This window comes from Eucyclogobius newberryi, unplaced genomic scaffold (assembly GCF_026437365.1).
Source record: "Eucyclogobius newberryi isolate DKJ021-1_F unplaced genomic scaffold, fEucNew1.0.hap1 SCAF_16, whole genome shotgun sequence".
NCBI lineage: Eukaryota > Metazoa > Chordata > Actinopteri > Gobiiformes > Gobiidae > Eucyclogobius > Eucyclogobius newberryi.
In genome coordinates, this window is record NW_027315790.1 from 29,987,511 (window position 1) to 30,011,176 (window position 23,666).

Here is a 23,666-nt window from a genome sequence, read left to right on the forward strand (position 1 = left end):
CTACGGGCCGAACAGCAGTGCAGAGTACCCGGCCTTCTTGGAGTCCTTGGGAGGGGTACTGGACAGTGCACCGACCGGGGACTCCGTTGTTCTACTGGGGGACTTCAACGCCCACGTGGGCAATGACAGTGACACCTGGAGAGGGGTGATCGGGAAGAACGGCTTCCCCGATCTGAACCCGAGCGGTGTTCAGTTATTGGACTTCTGTGCTAGCCACGGATTGTCCATAACAAACACCATGTTCAAGCACAAGGGTGTCCATCAGTGCACGTGGCACCAGGACACCCTAGGCCGGAGGTCAATGATCGACTTAGTTGTCGTGTCATCAGACCTCCGGCCGCGTGTCTTGGACACTCGGGTGAAGAGAGGGGCAGAGTTGTCAACCGATCACCACCTGGTGGTGAGTTGGATCCGCTGGCGGAGGAGGAAGCCGGACAGACTTGGCAGACCCAAGCGCATTGTGAGGGTCTGTTGGGAACGTCTAGTGGAGCCCTCTGTCAGTAGGGTATTCAACTCGCACCTCCGGGAGAGCTTCTCCCATGTCCCGGGGGAGGCTGGGGACATTGAGTCCGAGTGGACCATGTTCTCCGCCTCCATTGTTGATGCGGCTGCTCGGAGCTGTGGTCGCAAGGTCTCCGGTGCCTGTCGTGGCGGCAACCCCCGAACCCGGTGGTGGACACCGGAAGTAAGGGATGCCGTCAGACTAAAGAAGGAGGCCTATCAGGCCACTCTGGCTTGTAGGTCTCCGGAGGTCATCGACGGGTATCGGCAGGCCAAGCGAGCCGCGGCTCGTGCTGTCGCAGAGGCAAAAACCCGGGCCTGGGAGGAGTTCGGGGAGGCCATGGAGGAGGACTATCGGTCGGCACCAAAGAAATTCTGGCAAACCGTCCGGCGCCTCAGGAAGGGGAAGCAGTGTCTCACAAACACCGTTTACGGTGCGGGTGGAGGCCTGCTGACCTCGACTGGGGATGTCGTCGGACGGTGGAAGGAATACTTTGAGGATCTCCTTAATCCCTCAGTCACGTCTTCTGAAGAGGAAGTAGAGACCGGGGACTCGGAGGCTGGCTCATCCATCACCCAAGCTGAAGTCACTGAGGTTGTCCGCAAACTCCTCGGTGGCAGGGCTCCGGGGGTGGATGAGATCCGCCCTGAGTACCTAAAGTATCTGGATGTTGTAGGACTGTCTTGGTTGACACGTCTCTGCAACATCGCGTGGCGTTCGGGGACTGTGCCTCTGGACTGGCAGACCGGGGTGGTGGTCCCTCTGTTCAAGAAGGGGGACCGGAGGGTGTGTTCCAACTACAGAGGGATCACACTCCTCAGCCTCCCGGGTAAGGTCTATTCCAAGGTACTGGAGAGGAGAATCCGACCGATAGTCGAACCTCGGATTCAGGAGGAGCAGAGTGGTTTTCGTCCCGGTCGTGGAACACTGGACCAGCTCTATACCCTCCATCGGGTGCTCGAGGGTTCATGGGAGTTTGCCCAACCAGTCCACATGTGCTTTGTGGATCTGGAGAAGGCTTTTGACCGTGTCCCTCGGGGTGTCCTTTGGGGGGTGCTCCGGGAGTACGGGGTCCGGGGCCCTTTGCTCAGGGCTGTCCGGTCCCTGTATGACCGGAGCAGGAGCTGTGTTCGCATTGCCGGCAGTAAGTCAGACCTGTTCCCAGTGCATGTTTGACTCCGCCAGGGCTGCCCTGTGTCACCGGTTCTGTTCATAATTTTTATGGACAGAATTTCTAGGCGCAGTCAGGGGTCGGAGGGGGTCCGGTTTGGGGACCACAGGATCTCATCTCTGCTGTTTGCAGACGATGTTGTCCTGATGGCTCCATCAAACCCGGACCTGCAACATGCACTGGGACGGTTTGCAGCCGAGTGTGAAGCGGCTGGGATGAGAATCAGCACCTCCAAATCCGAGGCCATGGTTCTCGACCGGAAAAAGGTGGCTTGCCCTCTCCAGGTGGGTGGGGTGTCCTTGCCCCAAGTGGAGGAGTTCAAGTATCTCGGGGTCTTGTTCACAAGTGAGGGAAGGATGGAGCGTGAGATCGACAGGCGGACCGTTGTGGTAAAGAGGGAGCTGAGCCGAAAGGCAAAGCTCTCTATTTACCGGTCGGTCTACGTTCCTACCCTCACCTATGGTCATGAGCTTTGGGTAGTGACCGAAAGAACAAGATCGCGGATACAAGCGGTCGAAATGAGTTTCCTCCGCCGGGTGGCTGGGCGCTCCCTTAGAGATAAGGTGAGGAGCTCGGCCACACGGGGGGAGCTCGGAGTAGAGCCGCTGCTCCTCCACGTCGAGAGGAGCCAGCTGAGGTGGCTCGGGCATCTGTTCCGGAAGCCTCCTGGGCGCCTCCCTCGGGAGGTGTTTCAGGCATGTCCCACCGGGAAGAGGCCCCGGGGAAGACCCAGGACACGCTGGAGAGACTATGTCTCTCGGCTGGCCTGGGAACGCCTCGGGATCCCCCCGGAGGAGTTAGAGGAAGTGTCTGGGGAGAAGGAAGTCTGGGAGTCCCTGCTCAGACTGCTGCCCCCGCGACCCGGCCCCGGATAAAGCGGCAGAAGATGGATGGATGGATGGATGGACCATTGCATGTGATCCCGACAGTAATTGCACATGAATATGTGTCACGACAGCACATAGATTGCACATGAATTGCACATGAATTCCAACAGCAATTACACATACGACAGAATTGAAACATATGGAATGTATATATGACTTGTAGGTTATCAAAATGCACACAAATCAATACAAAGCACAATAGACCACAAATATTGCCCAGAAGTATGAGTACTGCTACTTCAACTAGGTCTAAAAGTATATATATATATATATATATATATATATATATATATATATATATATATATATATATATATATATATATATTGCTGGAAAAGGACTGAGGATGATGTGGGTTTTAGACAAAACTATTTAGACGTAGATATTTCTGGAAGGTGCAGCGTGTTAAACCAGCAACAACATTTAATAATAATAATAATAATAACTTTTATTTATATAGCGCTTTTCAGTGACCCAAAGACGCTGAACATATATAAAAAAGGGGGGGGTATTTACAGACAGGGGGGACAACACGTACAATACACATTAATATACAGATAAAATGAACAAGACAGAAGAAGTAGAGAGAAAAAGATGGGGATGTAACAGGCGGGTAGAAGAGTAGGCATTTGTGGCCTGAGGCTGTTTGCGCTTTCCAAACAAGAAAAAGGATTAAATTCTCAAATACAATTAGGCAAGGAAAGTGTATTTGTAGAGCACAATTTGTAAACAAGGCAATTCACACAACAGAAAAAAATATACAATGCATAAAACATAAATAACTAGACCACTACGTTCAGAGGATATGCGACAGGTTAAAAAGCGAGTCACAAATTTAAAATTTGTCATAAGACACTATTTTCACCTTTTATTTCATCATTGTGGTCAAAACTGTATTCAGTACAAAAAAGTATAAATGCTAAAAATGTACATATGACCTGTTGACAATGTTTATTTCTATTGGCTGGCGGAAATGTGTGATATGCGCCTGCGCAAAACTTCAGTGTTCTTTCCTGAAATTAAACGGAAGAGTATTTAAAGGATGTGAACGTCTCTGTCCTTCATTTTCTCATTCAAAAAGCAACCACGTACCTCCATGGATGAACCTCTCCCAAACTGTCGGAGCAGAGGGCGCAACAGATACAGATGCATTTCTAATGTCTGGCACTAGATGGCAGTACAGACTATACGCACATACTATGTATATGTAGAGTTTGCCCCAAAGGGCCCTGCTCACTCTTGAGAGTGACTGTTCAGAGAGATCGGATTGACTCAGGGACAGTTTAGTTTATTTTCCTGTTTCACGCTTGAAGTCGCACTTGATTTAACATACTTTAAATTAACACTATTGTAAGATGTACGGTAAAAACAAGGACATTAAATATGTTCATATGAACGTTGCATGTCCTGCTGTTGCACTGTGTTCATGTCTGTTGTATCTAGAGCTTCTTTGCACTTCTGGTTGGATGCTAAACTTCCTTAGGTTAAACTGTATTAAGTGTGTGGAAAATAAAGTGGAATCGAATCTACTCTAATCCAGCCTGTGACTTTAGTATTACCATCTGCTTGTCTCCATGGAGATAGATTTGTTTAGTTTTTATAGGATTTTTTGGCCCGTAGTTTTTATAAAGCCCCTTTCACACATAATTCCCAGTAAATGACCACGTCCAGCTCGGCTCTGACCCCACACGCTGCAGTCGGGTCAGATCCACTCCAGGTCAAACAGTGAGTGCAGGAGATGGCAGTAAATGAGAAATCCTGATTGTCTCATAGAGCTGCTACTAAGTTAATGAGTGTTAACTTTAATATTAATATCATTCATATGTGTGTGTGTTTTTATGTCACGCGACACATTCAGTGTAATTAGCTCCTTAACAAATCTTTTGGCTACAAATGAATCTGAACTCGCTCATTACATTAAATCTATACATTTATGAATCAATGACAGTTTCACTCCTCTGGAACCAGTGACGCTGTATCATGTGACCCTAAGACCTGAGATGATGAAGATCATAATGTTTACCTCCTGTTTAAACTCCTCAGACTTGACCAGTCCGAAAACCAACGATGAAAAGGAGGACCTGACTTTTGAGGTTCACGTTTATTTATATTATTATTTAGTTTTGATTATTTAATAATGCTTTTATTCCTGGAAGCCTGGGGCGTCACCTCAATGAGATGCCGGTCACATGATCAGTTAAGTCATGGGTGTCCAAACTTTTTTCACCAAGGGCCGCATTCTGACACTTAAACAGGGCAGAGGGCCACAAACAACTTGACAATGTCGAATTTATTGAATGACAAAGTGAATCATTTGAAATTTTGAATTTGACGTAATTGCGATGAGCCTCCACACCTTTAATTAGACATAGAACATTAATATTAGGTTTTCATAACATCAATATGCCTGAATTTTCCCAATTTCACAGTAAAAAGTACTACTTTTTATTGTTTGGGCCGACATAGCAGGAAACTGGAGGGCCAACAAAAATTGGTCATTTGGCTCCCGGGCCCTAGTTTGGACATGCCTGAGTTAAGTCTATGTGGAAGAATTATTTATATTATTTGGATCACAATATGATCATGTATTTCTTAAATGTTTAAGCAAATGTGTACTAGATGTGGTATTATTGTAGTATAATATAATATATATTATCAGGTTATATTTGTGGATGTTCCTGTTTGAGTCTAATTCCACATGAGATGAGTCAATGTCACACAGTGTTATACTTATAACGATGTTATGAATGGACTGAAGGTTTTGAATTACTATTAAATATCTCAAGGCATAAAACATAATGATGCTGGAGCTGTATCCAGGCCACAGGAGTCATGGGAACTCTGCTCTGAGCAAAGACCAGTGTAAACACAACGCTTTAAACACACCACCTCCAGGCCAGAGGCTCTTTCCTACTCTAAATACAGAAAATACAGCTTTGCAACACAAGTGCAGCAGAACATTTGGACCCTGGAAATCCTCTCGCAAGAAAACATATCCAAACAGAAAAAACACAAATAAAAACCTGATTCAGCAACAAGCAACAAGCAACCCACACACATATATATATATATATATATATATATATATATATATATATATATATATAACCCTGACCAACACTATGTTGTATTGTGTGTTTTGTGCTCTACAAATAAAATGTGGTTTATTGAGGTCAGTAAATATGACGCCTGCTACTTTCACGCATGAGAAAATCAAACGGTCACATTTATACAGTGCAAAGGTGTGAGTGGATCTGACCGCTCGACCAGGACGTTATCCAAGCATCGCTGACAAACAAACAAATAGAATGTTTTGCATGTATTATTTTTTGGATTTTGCATATTACTAGTGCTACAACTACAACTGCTACTACTTTGCATACATTACACAGTCTAAACATTTCTTTAGTAAAACTTTAGTAAGACAATATACAACCTTTGCTGTTGATGACGTGCAGTTACAAAGAGTGGAAGAAGAAGGTTGTGTCTGTGTGAACTTTATATTGGCATATTTGTTCAGATTGAGCAAATATGGAGGATTATTCAAAACACAACTCCAGGGATGCTTTTCATGCAGGTTCATCTGGAGCAGGGCGTGATGGCACAACATTTACATCCTGATATGAAAAAGAAAGAGCAAAAACCATATCATATGCAACTCTACAGAATAGTTAACAGTCTATTCTAATCATATTTGTACCAACTTGTTAAAGGCATAATTAGATTAGATTGTTAGTGTGTGTGTGTGTCTCTAGTTGTTCAAAATTAGCTGCAATCTCTGCGCCGCTTCACAAATGCAAGGGAAATCAGATGCAGTGCGCGCAAATGATGTCACAATATTCTAAATTCCATGTTGCCCGAAAGCAGTTGATAGTAAAGCATGATATGGAACCTTCATTTAACATTTTAACATGGATAAAAGATAGTGGTTAATAAGTGGCACTAATTCCTGTTTACATCCGTGTTTGGGTGAACAGAGTTTATATTATTTGTCTGAACCCGTTGCTATTAAAACATGTGCATTAACTTAAATGTTTCCATGCAAATAACGCAACATATTTTTAAGTGTTTTAAGAGTTTCGTTGATTTCTTTGTTAAGGTTTTTCATGCAAAAATATGAGGAAAAGGATGTTTATTCGCAGCCTGTCAGCAACGCTAGAATTCCCCTCCCAAGAGACACATTAAGTGATGGAGCAGGTTTAATGCCATAAACAGTCATTATGCTCTAATGGAGAAAGTGACTACGTGATCAAATAGGCAGAAGAACCCACTCAGTTTCACTTCTTGTAACCCCAAATGTGACCCTTGAACCAGACGTCAAGCACTGGGACGTTTCCTTTGTAACAGTCCCAATTCCCCCCACTGGTTTGTGTTGTCATGGGGCATATTCACAGCCCACACCTACACCCTGGCAACCACACAACCGCAATGTTTCCAACTAACTCACTTTGGATAATTTTAGAAGCAGCAGAGACTGTGGACACTGTGGCTTCATTTGTTTGTTAAATACATGAAAATATTTGTCTCGTTCAAAACTCAGTGGATAATTGTCTCTCATATGGAGTATTTTATTGGTATTTTGTGTTTTTATTTTGATGGTATTTTATGCACTTTATTTGAGTGGTATTTTGTGTTTTTTTCATGGTTCAAATACTTTGAAGATCATTAAAGTACTCATTTAGATGATTTCTCATGTATGAATTGTAGCCCATGATTCACATCTCGGTTGGTGGTGTTTAAGGTTGTTTTATACCTGGATTAAAGTCCTGGTGTTTGTGTTTGCTGTGTGTCTCTTGCACAAACATGGAAGAGTGAGACATTTCATTCTTATTATTATTGGAAAATAAATTATAAGGCATTAACCGTCAATTATATTACTATTTTTACATACATTTAAAATAAAATATACACTTTATTTTGATCTTGTTTGATTCTACACTGACACCAGCCGCATCATTTCATTGTACAACAAGTATATTAAAAATGCACATGCACATGCGCACCCTCACACCCCACCCTCACCCCCACCCTCACCCCCCACCCTCACCCCCCACCCTCCTGTTGTTTCCAAGACGCCACCCACCATCAAACCTTGTGCGTGAGCACGCAACAGCCCCACTTCTACACGTGCTACACGTGCTACACGTGCGTTTGTTTATTAGCGCGACGAATCGCATCGCATCTCTCGTCTTCGCAGATTTCCGTCTCTTCTGAGCTCTTTCTCTGTCGTCATGTTTGTACCGTTCACTGAAGGAACTCGCTAAACACACTCCAGCATTTCAACCACGCATGCGCAGCCAGGGAAACGTGCTGCTATCCTGAGCAGCACGAGGCTGCAGGTGTGCAGAAGCACGCAGGGAATGATTGACATGTGGGAGAACTACTCGGCTGTCCACGTCACGAGGAAATGAGACTCAGATTATGCGCCAACAATCCTCTATTATTCCTTTAATTTTATCAACATTTTTGCAAAAAATAAAATAAACCATGATTTTTGTTGTTGTCATTTTGGTTGTTTTTCTTGTGCTGAAAAAAGAAAACCCTGAGTCCTTATTGTGAGCGAGCTTGCATCTCCACAAACCTGACTCATACATGGCCTGGAGGAGCCTCCACCTGAATGGGTTATAGAATAGAAAGTTCCACACTGTTTAACTTGAACTTAAGGTTATCTTGTATTACTATGTAACTTGAACTTACTATGTGAGAGTGGATTGTCTCCATCAGAAGTTACAATGTTCCACAGAATGAAATTAAAGGTCTTTTTTATTATTATATAATTCATTCTACAGATGTTTTTATTGCTTTAGTAACATCCTGAAAAATACTGTGAGTGGGGTTGCCCTTCCACAGATCTGACCTGTAGCTTGGCCAGATGAAGTAAAAATATCTCCATGGAAACAAACAGGTGATGTAACTCTTTCCCTTTATACATTGCATAATAATCGACATAAAACACAAAAATACCTGATTGTGTTTGGTACTTATGATCGAGCCGTGAAGTCAAAGTTTATCCACCTCTTCTGTGGGCCGCTTCCTTCTGTCCTCTCCACTGTGTCTGGAGCTCGTGATCTCCTCCACAGTGCCCTCCACAGTCTGGGTGGGCCCCTCCGCATCACCCGCCAGCACCCTCTGGTACGCCCTGGCCACACTGCGGCCGGACCTGCCCTGCGCCCTCATGCCCATGCAGTAGTACAGGATGGGGTTCACGCAGCTGTTGAAGTACGCCACGCCGCTCGCCACAGGATGCCAGATCCTCACCACCGCACTTTTGCTGTTCACCATCTTCGCCAGCAGGAGGCAGTGGTACGGAGCCCAGCACAGGAAGAAAGCGACCACTAAGGTGACGAGCATCCTGAGTGGGCGGGACTTCCCTGACAAGCGGGTGCGTTTGATTCCCACGCCCGCCATGACGTAGCAAATGAGAACGACCAAAAAGGGCAAGAGGAAGCCGCAGAGGAAGCGGGCGGTGTACAGGGCCAGTTTGGCACTGTTGTCACCACTTTTAGACTCCTTCACGTCAAAAGAGCACTTGCTTAGATTGTTTTTCCCCAGGTAAACTCGGCGATACATGAAATAAGGAGTGCTGAAGAGAAAAGCGAGCGTCCACACGCACACGGCGACGGCTCGGGCCACAAACAGGGTCCGTCTCTGTTTGGTGTAAATGGGTCTCCACACGCAGAGCACCCGGTCCAGGCTGATCACGGCCAGCAGGGACACGGAGCAGAACATGTTGGAGTATTTGAAGAAGCCGTTGAACTTGCAGAGGAAAGATCCAAAAGGCCAGTGGTCGAAGAAGAGCTTTTTGATGAGGGAGGAGATCCGTGTGAAGCAGAAGATGAGGTCTGCCACGGCCAAGTTCACCAGCCACACGTTTGTGACTTTAGGCTGGGAAAACAGACAAGACCTTCTTAAAGATCTTATTCAGACATTTTGCAGACATTTTAAACTTTTTTCTAGAGTTTTTTCATAGTTTTTTGGCATAGTTTTGTACTTATATTCATACTTATATTTAAACTTATACTCCGGAGCGACTTATATGTGATATTATTTGTTATTTTCACACTTGCGACTGCATTTCATACTCCAGTGCGACTTATATATGTTTTTTTCTTCTCTATTATGCATTTTCTGGCTGGTGCGACTTATAGTCCGGAAAATACGGTACTTTAGCCGCCACTTTAGCCGTGGTAATGAATGAAAAAGAGTTATTCAGTTCCTAAAACATGAAACATATGAGTGACTAGAGCTGTACATTTTATGATTGAGGCATCACAGATTCAAAGCATGAAACAAACACAACTCTGTATTTGGAAAAGGAACAGAGTTGAAGTGGCAACTGAATTATATATAGTAGTATTTTAATGAATTTGGGGTGAATATATGGTTAGTAGTACCGGTACTTGAGTAGTACTAACTGTAGTAGTAGTCTTTCCAATTACTTTCACTCCCAGATCGAGGTGGGCAATATTATTCTGTCGAAATATATGTAATATTTGAAAATAAAAAAAATAAAATGGTAATGTTGTAAACTGTAAATTATTTTCCATTCATGTTACATACAAAGTTTACATTTATCAGCTAATACATTTAAAGTCATGTTTATTTTCTCTTAAATGGATAATAGTGAATATGATCAAAACACAATTCTACCTTGAGCTTGAACCCTGCCACCCAGATGACCATGGCGTTGCCCGGGATACCCAGTACAATGGTGAGCGTGTACAGGACGATGCTGATGTTCTCCATGATGGCGTCAGTGGTCACTTCCTGGTCAGGTGGTTTGGTGGACTTCAGAATGAGCTGCGAGTTGTTCCAAGACATTGTGAATCTGTGGAACACATCCGCATCTTTAATCACTTCTTCACTAATTATCTATCGATCTATACACGAGTAGAAAACATGGAGTTATGCTTTTCCCAGTTTCACAGTTGGGCATTAAATGTATCAATCTCCATGGAGACAAGGTAAAAAAACATATATTTCAAATCATTTTCTGTATTTCAGTTATTAAATAGAACAAAAATAAAGAAATAGAACTTGACACATAGAGATGGAGCAAAAGAGATAAAGAAAAACGCCCGAACGTCATTTTTTCCATTTGTCTAATGTCTGTTACTCTTGTTACCTCGCAAAACACTGAATATTTTTTTCTATTAAGCTTCATATTCTGGGTCACATCAGTTCAGCAATGCACTGGTTTGAAATGAAATAAAGTTATATTATAGACAAGGTAAAGCCCAAACTCCTTTTGATCATTTGTGACAGTTTGTGATTCAGAGATCTTGCCATACAAATACTTTTATTTTATTACTTTTAAGCCGATTGGGAATATGAATTGGAATCTAGGTCTGGAATAGAGAAGAGACGTTTGGGCAGCACATTCATCTTTATAGTTTCCTTTGGCTTAGACTGAAGTACGGGAGCATCTTTTCCCAGGTATTAAGAGTAATAAAAACATGTAATAGAATAATAAATAATGAATAAATGCCAGAGGCTGTTTGGTGGAACATTCAAGGCAAAGCAATAACATGACTTTTTATTTGTGACATATTATGCAGATTGTAGATGCCTTTGAGCCTCTGCACGACTGGAGTGCCTCTGCGTCACTCCTGCTTGTTTCCATGGAAATGTTGTTTGGATTTAACCCTCTGTTTCCATGGAATTGTGCATTTGAGCATTTCCACCTCCATGAATAATGTGCCTTTGAGTGTGATAAAGCTCCAGTTTGATCCCAGTGTGTCAGAGTCACGCGCCTTGAGTCAGCGTCTGCTTTTATCTGGACATAAAGACGAGAGAAGATCAAGGAAACTGAAGATGGTCCAAGCTCAAAGCACTTGAGTAAATACATCTCTGAGGTTTGCAAAGCTGACGAAAATATAACTATGAAAATCACGTTTAATGCACTTTACTGAGATTATACAGCTTCACATATTGTTTTGCTACAGTTTATTCAGATCAACATATGAACACATTTGACCTTTTTTCTCAGACCTTTTATCCCAGAATATTTAGCGTGAAAATAATGATATATTTACATTTTACATTTTACATTATATTTATATTAATATAATGCTTTTCTACCTTCAAGGTCGAAAAGCTAAATTAATATCGGAAGCTGAATCAGAAAACAAGCACCGTGCCTCTAAGCCACAGCATCACATTATTATTAATTATTCATCAATTATTCAGATAATAAAAATGTGCAAATAAACTACACCAAGTGGCAGTTTATTCCACTCAGTTAGGAGCAAGTGTGATGGATCTTACCAGCGGGAAAGCTGCAGTTGTAGATGAGCAGACTCAAAGAGGAAGCAGACACATGTCAGTGTTGTTGCTTCAGTCTGAGCCTGTGGTCAGTGGTTAAACCGGACAGACCACGCCCACAAAACAAAATAGCTGAACTCTGTATTTAACTACATTCGACCCACTCGGGCTCATCAGACGCTCACATGATCAGGGCTATTTTAACAACACAACACTTTTTGGCACAATCAGAGCACATGTTAATACATCTGTCTCTGTATTTGTATTTAAAGACACACTCTGTGACTTTCCTGGAGCTGCTCTGCCACCTGCTTGTCTCCATGAGGATATTAATGCTGTTCTTCTCTGTCATAGTGTTTAACGTATTAATATTTGTATGTGTTCATGTTTTTATTGCTAAATGATACCTTGATGCTGCTGACCTGTGTCGTGGTCAGGTCCTCGTCTCCATGGTAGAGGTGGATTTATTTATGAACTATATTATGATTCATACAGTGCACAAGGAGAGCATCAGAACAGAATTAATAATGCAATAATCCAACACACAATGTATTACTATTGGACATCATTATTGTGAACTGCCTTTTAATACTCGATATGTGGTGGATGAGTGTTCAGATGACGCATTATTAGCCTGGTTCGTTTGAACTTAGTATTAAACCACAAAGATGTTGCATGAAACCACTGTTTGAATGACTCAGGCTCTTGAGCATGAGCTGCAGAGAGCTAAGAATCAAAACACAAACTGCTCTCCCCATGTGGGCCATGTGTGGACATAAAGGGCAAAGGAATATAACAATAATAGCATGTTTGTCAATGCTAATAAGAGTAATTAGCCACATATGTTTTAATTCTTTGCAGAGGTGAGACAGATCATAAACCTAACTTTAAATCACTCTTAAATCTTAGTAACAAATCATGTCGTTCTTCTAATTTTAAAGGATTCACGCCTCGATCTGATGTTTGTCTGCAGAAGAGAGGCAGGTCTGCATAAAGGAGTGTTTATACATTGTACTGTTCATCATCACACATTCGTCAAAGGTGCAAAATACACCGTCATGTGACCAAAAAAAACAAACAGTCTAGGTGTGAAACTCATTATCTGGCTCATAATCTGTTGATCATCATCATGAAGTCTGCAGCCGGCCAATTCTGCGCGTGGCTTTGTGCAATCAAAAGTCCTGTTTGTTTAGGAATAATACCATTACAACTTGTGTATCTCAAATTTGTCCAATCAGAGGTTAATCTAACACACGTTATAATCTGCAGCTGTGGGTTTGTGCGACACGAACACTGTCCCATATCGAAACAACACGGACCTCTTACTCGAGTCAGAGTGAGACTTCCTCTTTTCCTCTTCCATTCGTCTGCCTGAAAACACTTCTGTCTGTTTCTAAAGTTCTCAGTTAAAGGGGCAGTATGTAACCTTTATGGTGATTTTAGTACTGTGCCTGAAATGATCCACCATATCAACTCAACAAATACAGAAACGCTCTGCACAAGCTGTGGAGCCGTCACTGCATGACTCTTTGGGATGAGCCCTGATTGGCTGTTGATGATGTCGCCCTGGTTCTATTTTGTGTCTGAAATGTGAGAGCGAATGAGGTAAAACGGTCTAAATCCTAATTTCATTGAAAAAAATTTCTTGAAAATGAGGAACCCTGGTTTTTATTCTCTGATATTCATTTTTTTCCCCCCCTTAAAGCAGTATTATTCTAAACACCATCAAAGTTGTTATCTCCTGGTCATGTTCTCCTGGTCATGTTCTCCTGTTCATGTTCTCCTGTGCATGTTCTCCTGGTCATGTTCTCCTGGTCATGTTCTCCTGGTCATGTTCTCCTGGTCATGTTCTCCTGGTCATGTTCTCCTGGTCATGTTCTCCTGTTCATGTTCTCCTGGTCATGTTCTCCTGGTCATGTTCTCCTGGTCATGTTCTCCTGGTCATGTTCTCCTGGTCATGTTCTCCTGTTCATGTTCTCCTGGTCATGTTCTCCTGGTCATGTTCTCCTGGTCATGTTCTCCTGTGTTCTCCTGGTCATGTTCTCCTGTGCATGTTCTCCTGTGCATGTTCTCCTGGTCATGTTCTCCTGGTCATGTTCTCCTGGTCATGTTCTCCTGTGTTCTCCTGGTCATGTTCTCCTGTGCATGTTCTCCTGGTCCTGTTCTCCTGGTCATGTTCTCCTGTTCTCCTGGTCATGTTCTCCTGGTCATGTTCTCATGTGCATGTTCTCCTGGTCATGTTCTCCTGGTCATGTTCCCCTGGTCATGTTCTCCTGTTCTCCTGTGCATGTTCTCCTGGTCATGTTTTCCTGTGCATGTTTTCCTGTTCTCCTGGTCATGTTTTCCTGTGCATGTTCTCCTGGTCATGTTCTCCTGGTCATGTTTTCCTGTTCTCCTGTGCATGTTCTCCTGGTCATGTTCTCCTGGTCATGTTTTCCTGTTCTCCTGGTCATGTTCTCCTGTGCATGTTCTCCTGTGCATGTTCTCCTGGTCATGTTCTCCTGGTCATGTTCTCCTGGTCATGTTCTCCTGGTCATGTTCTCCTGGTCATGTTCTCCTGGTCATGTTCTCCTGGTCATGTTCTCCTGGTCATGTTCTCCTGTTCATGTTCTCCTGGTCATGTTCTCCTGGTCATGTTCTCCTGGTCATGTTCTCCTGGTCATGTTCTCCTGGTCATGTTCTCCTGTTCATGTTCTCCTGGTCATGTTCTCCTGGTCATGTTCTCCTGGTCATGTTCTCCTGTGTTCTCCTGGTCATGTTCTCCTGTGCATGTTCTCCTGGTCATGTTCTCCTGGTCATGTTCTCCTGGTCATGTTCTCCTGTGTTCTCCTGGTCATGTTCTCCTGTGCATGTTCTCCTGGTCCTGTTCTCCTGGTCATGTTCTCCTGTTCTCCTGGTCATGTTCTCCTGGTCATGTTCTCATGTGCATGTTCTCCTGGTCATGTTCTCCTGGTCATGTTCCCCTGGTCATGTTCTCCTGTTCTCCTGTGCATGTTCTCCTGGTCATGTTTTCCTGTGCATGTTTTCCTGTTCTCCTGGTCATGTTTTCCTGTGCATGTTCTCCTGGTCATGTTCTCCTGGTCATGTTTTCCTGTTCTCCTGTGCATGTTCTCCTGGTCATGTTCTCCTGGTCATGTTTTCCTGTTCTCCTGGTCATGTTTTCCTGTTCTCCTGGTCATGTTCTCCTGTGCATGTTCTCCTGTGCATGTTCTCCTGGTCATGTTCTCCTGGTCATGTTCTCCTGGTCATGTTTTCCTGTTCTCCTGTGCATGTTCTCCTGGTCATGTTCTCCTGGTCATGTTTTCCTGTTCTCCTGGTCATGTTTTCCTGTTCTCCTGGTCATGTTCTCCTGTGCATGTTCTCCTGTGCATGTTCTCCTGGTCATGTTCTCCTGGTCATGTTCTCCTGTGCATGTTCTCCTGGTCATGTTCTCCTGGTCATGTTTTCCTGTTCTCCTGTGCATGTTCTCCTGGTCATGTTCTCCTGGTCATGTTTTCCTGTTCTCCTGGTCATGTTTTCCTGTTCTCCTGGTCATGTTCTCCTGTGCATGTTCTCCTGTGCATGTTCTCCTGGTCATGTTCTCCTGTGCATGTTCTCCTGGTCATGTTCTCCTGGTCATGTTCTCCTGGTCATGTTTTCCTGTTCTCCTGGTCATGTTCTCCTGGTCATGTTCTCCTGGTCATGTTCTCCTGGTCATGTTCTCCTGGTCATGTTTTCCTGTTCTCCTGGTCATGTTTTCCTGTTCTCCTGGTCATGTTCTCCTGTGCATGTTCTCCTGTGCATGTTCTCCTGTGCATGTTCTCCTGTGCATGTTCTCCTGGTCATGTTCTCCTGGTCATGTTCTCCTGGTCATGTTCTCCTGGTCATGTTCTCCTGGTCATGTTCTCCGGGTCATGTTTTCCTGTTCTCCTGGTCATGTTCTCCTGGTCATGTTCTCCTGGTCATGTTCTCCTGGTCATGTTCTCCGGGTCATGTTTTCCTGTTCTCCTGGTCATGTTCTCCTGGTCATGTTCTCCTGGTCATGTTCTCCTGGTCATGTTTTCCTGTTCTCCTGGTCATGTTCTCCTGGTCATGTTTTCCTGTTCTCCTGGTCATGTTCTCCTGTGCATGTTCTCCTGGTCATGTTCTCCTGGTCATGTTCTCCTGGTCATGTTCTCCTGGTCATGTTCTCCTGGTCATGTTTTCCTGTTCTCCTGGTCATGTTCTCCTGGTCATGTTCTCCTGGTCATGTTCTCCTGGTCATGTTCTCCTGGTCATGTTCTCCTGGTCATGTTCTCCTGGTCATGTTTTCCTGTTCTCCTGGTCATGTTCTCCTGGTCATGTTCTCCTGTGCATGTTCTCCTGGTCATGTTCTCCTGGTCATGTTCTCCTGGTCATGTTCTCCTGGTCATGTTCTCCTCCTCCAGTTGTATCTTCAGAGCTGCTCATGTAAAGTTTGAAATGTGTTTCTGTTTTATGTAAATACTTTTGTGTAGAATTTGTATTTGGACTAAACCCTTTAAAAGATGATGGACAGGGACGAACACTGAGCACAATCAGGTGTCAATATAATTGTTATGTCCATATCAAATAAAAACAATAGAAAATAAAAAAGAGTAATTATATAGAAAAAACGATTGGTGACAATTACTAAAAATAAAATAGTCTAATAAATATAAAGAATAATACAAAAGGAAGACGTAGATACACAAAATACTTCTTGAATGGAAATATTTGAGTGAAAATGCAACAGAAAGAAGAAGACAGATGATCAGGTTGGTGTTTTTTAGTAGCAGAAAACATCTGCCCCCTTGTGGAGGAAAACAAACTGTGCTATTCGATTGTTGTACCCTGTTTAAGCCATAAAAGCATATTTGCATTAAAATTGGTAGAAGGATCTTATGCAGACAGATGAGAAGCAATGTAAGAACCAGCTTTCCTAAATGTTCAAAGAGATAAAAAAGACTATTGAACTACAACTTTCTTTCAAACACAAAGTTGGTCCGTAATCAATGCTTTTCTATCTTTCTTTTTTTAAAATGAATTTTCTATATCTTGGATCAACCGTTGTTTACAATATTCCACAAATGCAATATAACTCAAAACACTTGGAACTTGTTTTACAGTTAATATAATTGAATATAAAATGCTTCTTATTCTTTTCTCACACCCTGCAGCTGTTTGGAAATCTGTGTTTCTCCATCTTCTACAGTTACCTCTTGGGGAAGTCCTCTTTTTCTTCAGTGTACTCGTTCATCACACTTAGGGACTTTTTCATGTCCTGTTGAGGTAGTGAAATTCATTATTCGATGATAGTTTTAACTCCATTGTGAAGTAAACAACAGTGTCATTATTCCTTATAGTTCTCCAGAAGATGTCTGCTGAATGGATCCTTTTGGTCTGGGCTCTAATTCATGGTAAGACTAAAGTTTTTCTTTGTTGTACATGTATTATCTAAGTTAAAGTATCCATAAGTCTGATTATGTGAGAATAGACACAAGATGGACAGCAGTTTTTATTTAATTCAGTACAAGTTGCAGTCAAAAGTACGGTATGTGCTACGCCGTAACAGGAAACTCTTCAAGCAGAATATTTCTTTTTCTGACATTGTTTTCCATTATTGTGAGTATTTTTTTCAATGCTTTCATATTTACATTCCACGTGTAGAAAGCCTAGATGTATTTTACTTTACTTATTATTTATTTACTTCAATTTTGTTTACTTTGCTATCTTTTATTTTGCTCTTTGTAAAAAAAAACTAAAAAACACTGGAATAACTAGGAAAATATATGAAATGTTTATATTCTCTTGTGTACTTTTCATGTGTACTTTTCATGTGTACTTATCACATACTTATTCCTATGATTGAATCTTAGACTTTGTTAGAGCCAATCAGATGTCTTCTTCTTGCAGGTGTGAATAGTGAGCCCTGGAACGTGACAGTGCCCCTGAGGATCATGGGAATTTAAGGCTCCTGTGTGTCTGTGCCTTGTAGTTTTGTCGTACCTGATCCTCTCACTCCAGCGCTGAGCACCTGCTCTGGAGGCGCCGTCTGGAGGAGAGGCCTGCTCGGCCCAATTATGACAGTGAGCCTCTTTAAAGCTGCACTATGTCACTTTTCTGACCAGAGCTCTGAACTCTCCTCTCTCTACAGTGAGCCTCTTTAAAGCTGCACTATGTCACTTTTCTGACCAGAGCTCTGAACTCTCCTCTCTCTACAGTGAGCCTCTTTAAAGCTGCACTATGTCACTTTTCTGACCAGAGCTCTGAACTCTCCTCTCTCTACAGTGAGCCTCTTTAAAGCTGCACTATGTCACTTTTCTGAGGCTGAGGTGCACAACAGTATTTCAGAAAGCTTCTAGTATATATCTGTACTGTATCTTTTACTGTACTGTTACTTTGTAGTAGTCAGAAGTATCTCTTGTTCCAGGGTAATGTGTTAGGTGACGTGAAAAGGAAAAACTGCACCACGGTTTTCGGGAATTTCACCGAGGAACAGAACGGCGTTTACTTCTTCAGACTGGACTGCCCTAAATCCCTTTTAAAATACACTTTCACACAAGGGGTACACATCACCGTCAAACAAGGTATTCATCAAATACCCACAATTCAAGTAAATGTATTTTTGAAATCATAGGAGGGAGGTTTCCATCTTAACACCCCCATTAATGCGCCTGATGTCAACAATAACACATATTTATCATTGATCGTCACATCAAATGTTTTCAATATTGACTGAACAACTCCATCCGAGGAAACACATTCACGCTGTGTTTACTGCAGGTGTGGCCCCGCCCTCTCTGACCTCTGTGACCTCATTGAGTCATGTGACAGAGGGAGGTCAGGTGAGGCTGCAGTGCTCCGTCATGGTGCCCTGCCCCTCTCTGCCCCCCTCTGTCACATGGACCGCCCCTGAGAGCAAACGGCACGAGCGAGTACAAATACTGCAGGTACTACACAAGAAGAGGTCACTTTATATTCAGTCACAGCTTTAGTCCTGTTTAGACCTGGTTTAGTCCTGCTTTTGTCCTGCTTCAGCCCTGCTCTAGACCTGCTTTAGTCCTGTTTAGACCTGGTTTAGTCCTGCTTTAGCCCTGCTTTAGTCCTGCTTCAGCCCTGCTTTAGTCTTGTTTAGACCTGCTTTAGTCCTGGTTTAGTCCTGCTTTAGTCCTGTTTAGACCTGGGTTAGTCCTGGTTTAGTCCTGCTTCAGCCCTGCTTTAGTACTGCTTTAGACCTGGTTTAGTCCTGCTTTAGACCTGGTTTAGTCCTGCTTCAGACCTGGTTTAGTCCTGCTTTAGACCTGGTTTAGTCCTGCTTTAGACCTGGTTTAGTCCTGCTTCAGACCTGGTTTAGTCCTGCTTTAGACCTGGTTTAGTCCTGCTTTAGACCTGGTTTAGTCCTGCTTCAGACCTGGTTTAGTCCTGCTTTAGTCCTGTTTAGACCTGGCTTAGTCCTGGTTTAGTCCTGCTTCAGCCCTGCTTTAGTCCTGCTTTAGTCCTGCTTTAGCCCTGTTTTAGACCTGCTTCGTTAACACTACACACTGTGTGTCCTCTGTCAGACTTCAGATGGTCAGATGATGCTCAGGTCCACATTGACCTTCACGGCCGCAGCTCGACATCACAACCGGACCGTGGCCTGCTCCGTGTCCCATCCACTGCCAGCAGGGGGCAGCACTGAGTCCTTTATCAGCTCCCACACGCTCAGTGTTTTGTGTGAGTTACTGAACGTCCATCTTCCCCTTTTTCACTTGAATGTTCCAGAAGAAAAGCACATGCAACACAAACATCAAACCTGATCAAGTCTTATTATTTTACTACATTAATCAGTTGTCAATGAACCCAAAGGTGCATTTTAGTGATGACAAAACTATAACATGTTTCTCTTATTATTGTAGTGACTGTAAAATGAAAACAAATGCAGTCCTCCACAGGTTTGTAGCCGATTGTGTGGTGAAAGTGTGTCCTTTGTCCAGACGGTCCCAGCAGCACCGCAGCAGAGGTGAGCGTCTCAGGCCCAGTCTCAGAAGGTCGTGTGGTGGTCTTCAGCTGTTCGAGCAGAGCAAACCCCCCCGTGTCGGCCTACGCCTGGTTCAGCGACACCAACGGAACGGTGCGAGCGACATTCATCCAGCTGGCGGTGCTCTTATGATTCAAAATGCCGTTATTAATCATGACAGGTTTATATTTGGGGGAGACACGCTCAAAAACGTGATATGACCTGTCTCCATGGAGATACATGAGTACACTGTGCAACATTCCATGCAAAAGCTATCTACATGGAGAAGTCCCAAAACTACATCCAAACCAGAACTAAACCAGGTCTAATCTGGGACTCGGCGGTTTAGAGGAATAATAAGACTAGATCAACCTTTGTGTTTCTTTCTTTTGCAATTCTCTGGACTTTGGTGAGTTTGACGGTCGGTGCTGCTGTCTACACTTGGCCCTAAACCGGGCTACATCGAGCTCATTATGGGTGTAAATGCCCTGCGCTGTATTTTCCCTGCGTGGATCATTCTCTGTAGTATTCCCGAACTGCCGAGAAGCAACAGCGAAACGACTGCTTTACAGTCATCGGTTGGAAAGAAAGGTCCGTGTGTGGTTTTCAGATGGTGAAGGTGGGTGACGGCCGGACGCTGCCCCTACAGGTGACGCAGTCCCACAGCGGCTTGTACCAGTGCCAGGCCCGGAGCGAGAGGGGGGCGCAGAGGTCCGAGCCCCTGGTCCTGGAGGTCACGGCGCAGACAGGTAAAGCATGAGTCTAAACGCTGGAGCTGGGCGTGAGGGCGGGGCTGGACCGTGACACAATAGAGGACTCTTGGTCATTCTCCCATTTTTTTTTTTATTGTTCAGGGGTAATTAGCGCCGACATGTTTCTGCTCAACATATTCTAAGCCTGATGCAGTAGTCAGCAGGTGTTTCACTTTGCAGTCTGTAATACATGACTATGATTTAAAACTCTTCACTGTATTAATTTGCGCACGGTCCAGGCGAAGCAGTGACATTCCCATGAGACGAGCAGGTGACGAACCCTCCAGCAGAAAAGTCACAGAGTGCACCTTTAAACTGTCCGCAGGCCCCTGTGCTGGACTCTGGCTCTTTGTTGTGTGTGGAGCCTTGTCTGCCCTGTACGTCCTCACGGTGGCGCTGTTCTTCCACAAGTACGGGAGGTAATCATAGCTTTTTATATTCATATTCATATTACTCTTTTATAAAACAATCATCTTCATTTTCTTCCTCAAAGTCTTTCAAAAAGGCTGAAGGTAAGCTCATCATTTATACTGACGACTTATTCTGGCATTTTAAAACTCTTCTCTTCATAAATGTCCAAACTTTCAGCAGGTGGAGCAAAGAGGTGACAACATCTACTCTGAGTTACAAACCAGCTCCTACTCCTCAGTTTACGACAAACTTCAGGTACTGCACTTGTTTACAGCAAATGAGACGACATTGTGTGCACATTTCTGATGAGTTTGTCCTGTTTTTAAGGCCTGTCGGCCAAATGTGAAGTCTGCGGAAGTGTTGAACTATGAGAACACTGTTGTTTTCAAGGAAAATCCAGGAAGAGCCTCTGAATGACATTCATGTTTTAGCTCAATTTAAGGAGAAAAACAAGAATAAAAACACATTTTTGTTATTGTTGTTTTTTATTCCTGTACTTTTGTAGAAAATTTGTGTGTAAAAACATTTAACAGAAAATATATGACATTTAATATTGAGGAATTACACAACTAACGGAACAATTAATCAGCATCACTTTATTGAATAAGTTTCAGTGAAAACATGAAGCACATCGTTTCTTCTGGTTGGATTTTGAAAGCAAACAAATTGACCAGGTAAATACTGGACTCTGTGTTGGATCTCACCTCTGCAGGAACTTAAGCAGTTTATAATCCAACAGTCATCACCACAGAAACTGTCCTATAATAAACGCCCTATTTTTGTATGTAATGTCGTACTATTTTCACAATCAGTAAAAGACAAAGCTGCATGTTTATAAGGGAGAATGTACTGTTCAGTTTATGAATAATAAAAGAACAAAAGGTTCATGAATACTTAATCCTCTTTCTGGCTGTATCCATGACCATATCACCGTGGCACAGACACAGATATTATGTGTTTTCAAACGCTGTGACGGGCAGTTGACTCGTTTGTACACTGTTGCATCACAGATCTCTGGTGGCAGTACTCGGGGTGCCCTCCCCATGAGGGGCCTCTTCGATGACCATTGCTCTGCTGTAAACTCTGTGCTGACGCTGCCTGAAGCATCCCCCCAGCTCCATCCCCAAACAGTAATACAGGAACGGGTTCACGCAGCTGTTGAAGTAGCCTATGGCAGAGGTGATCCGTTGCCACGGCTTCAAAACCTGCTTATATGTGTCAGCTATTTTGAAAAGCTGGAGGCAGTGGTAAGAAGCCCAGCACAGGAAGAAGGAAGTGACCAGAACCACCAAAATCCTTAAGGAGCGTTTCTTCCTGGATAAATTTATACGTTTGATTCCTAAACCGGCCACGACGGAGCACACAAGAATGACCCAAAAAGGCAACAGGAAGCCACACACAAAACGAAGCACGTACAGATATATTCTAACATCCTTCTCCTGTCCCTTATCAATGTTGCACTTTGTTTTGTTGTAATTGTCCGTGTTCATGCCGCGATACATAAAATAAGGAACGTTGAGAACAATGGCGAGCGTCCAAACACACGGCAACGATCTCGTGGTGATTGACAAGGTGCAGAGGAAAGCCGTGGTGGTGGACATTGCAGTGCCATGGGACGGTAACATCTGGAAAAAGGAAAATGAGAAATTTAAAGAAATACCAAGGCCTCAGAGAGGAGCTGGAGAAGGCCTGGAGCGTGAAAGTATCGGTGGTGCCCGTAGTTATCGGAGCACTTGGGGCAGTGACTCCCAAACTGGAAGAATGGCTTGAGCAGATCCAAGGAAGGACGTCAGAGATCTCGGTCCAGAAAAGTGCAGTGCTAGGAACAGCAAAGATACTGCGCAGAGCCCTCAAGCTCCCAGGACTCTGGTAGAGGACCCAAGCTTGAAAGGGGACCACCCGCAGAGGGTGAGAGTTTTAGTTTATTTATATATATGGCTGATGGCTCTGAGAGAGCACCACAGCAACTTCCCTGAGGAGAATCCAGTTACCATCACTGCGGCAGACATACAGGAAAGAGTCTCAGGTATGAAAAACTGGACAGCACTGGGCCCTGACATGATACATGCATATTGGCTCAAGAAACTCACCTCACTCCACAAGCGCCTAGCAGCCCAAATAAAAACACTGCTAAGAGACAGGACGCACCCTGAATGACTAACCAAAGAGCGTACGATCCTGATCCAGAAGGATCCGTCAAAGGGTGCAGTCCCGTCCAACTATTGGCCAATAGCCTGTCTCTCCACAACATGGAAGCTTCTGTCGGGCATAATGGCGGCTAAGAAAAGCGGCCATATGGATCAATACATGAGCAGTGCTCAGAAGGGTATCGGCAAAAATACCAGAGGTGCGAAACATCAGCTCCTGGTAGACAGAACAGTTGCACGGGATTGTAGAACCCGACACACCAACCTGAGCACTGCCTGGATTGATTACAAGAAAGCCTACGACTCAATGCCACACACTTGGATCATGGAATGCTTGGAGTTGTACAACATCAAGGGGGCTCTAAGAGCCTTCATAGGGACCTCGATGAAGCTGTGGAAAACCACCCTTGAGGCCAATGGCAAGCCACTTGCACAAAGTGACCTTCAAATGTGGCACACACCAAGGTGATGCTCTGTCCCCACTGCTGTTCTGCATAGGTCTGAACCCCCTCAGCCAGATAACCAACAAGACTGGCTATGGATACCGACTCGGGAAT

At 43.8% G+C, this 23,666-nt stretch overlaps 2 protein-coding genes across 2 annotated transcripts; one reads left to right on the forward strand and one right to left on the reverse strand.

The window, feature by feature from the left end:
• Positions 1-8,560: 8,560 nt before the first annotated feature.
• LOC140361528 (fMet-Leu-Phe receptor-like) lies at positions 8,561-10,385 on the reverse strand. The gene is made up of 2 exons (XM_072447240.1): positions 10,211-10,385; positions 8,561-9,445 (listed from the first exon to the last, which is right to left on the reverse strand). Exons 1-2 carry the CDS (start codon positions 10,379-10,381, stop codon positions 8,561-8,563), a joined length of 1,056 nt encoding a protein of 351 aa, XP_072303341.1. The 5' UTR covers positions 10,382-10,385.
• A 7,498-nt stretch (positions 10,386-17,883) lies between these two features.
• LOC140361530 (sialic acid-binding Ig-like lectin 14) lies at positions 17,884-20,974 on the forward strand. The gene is made up of 7 exons (XM_072447241.1): positions 17,884-17,889; positions 18,234-18,390; positions 18,587-18,753; positions 19,363-19,516; positions 19,777-19,913; positions 20,410-20,548; positions 20,877-20,974. The coding sequence occupies exons 1-7, from the start codon at positions 17,884-17,886 to the stop codon at positions 20,972-20,974; spliced, it is 858 nt and encodes a 285-aa protein (XP_072303342.1).
• Positions 20,975-23,666: the final 2,692 nt, after the last annotated feature.

Bases quoted from the DNA above. Each gene is read 5' to 3' on its own strand.
- LOC140361528 (XM_072447240.1), bottom strand. From the start codon at position 10,381: ATGTCTTGGAACAACTCGCAGCTCATTCTGAAGTCCACCAAACCACCT. The intron at 9,446-10,210 runs GTAGAATTGTGT...CTGTTTTCCCAG, and splicing joins TGGCAGGGTTCAAGCTCAAG to CCTAAAGTCACAAACGTGTG.
- LOC140361530 (XM_072447241.1), top strand. The intron at 18,754-19,362 runs GTACTACACAAG...GTCCTCTGTCAG, and splicing joins AGCGAGTACAAATACTGCAG to ACTTCAGATGGTCAGATGAT. The intron at 19,914-20,409 runs GTGCGAGCGACA...TGTGGTTTTCAG, and splicing joins TCAGCGACACCAACGGAACG to ATGGTGAAGGTGGGTGACGG.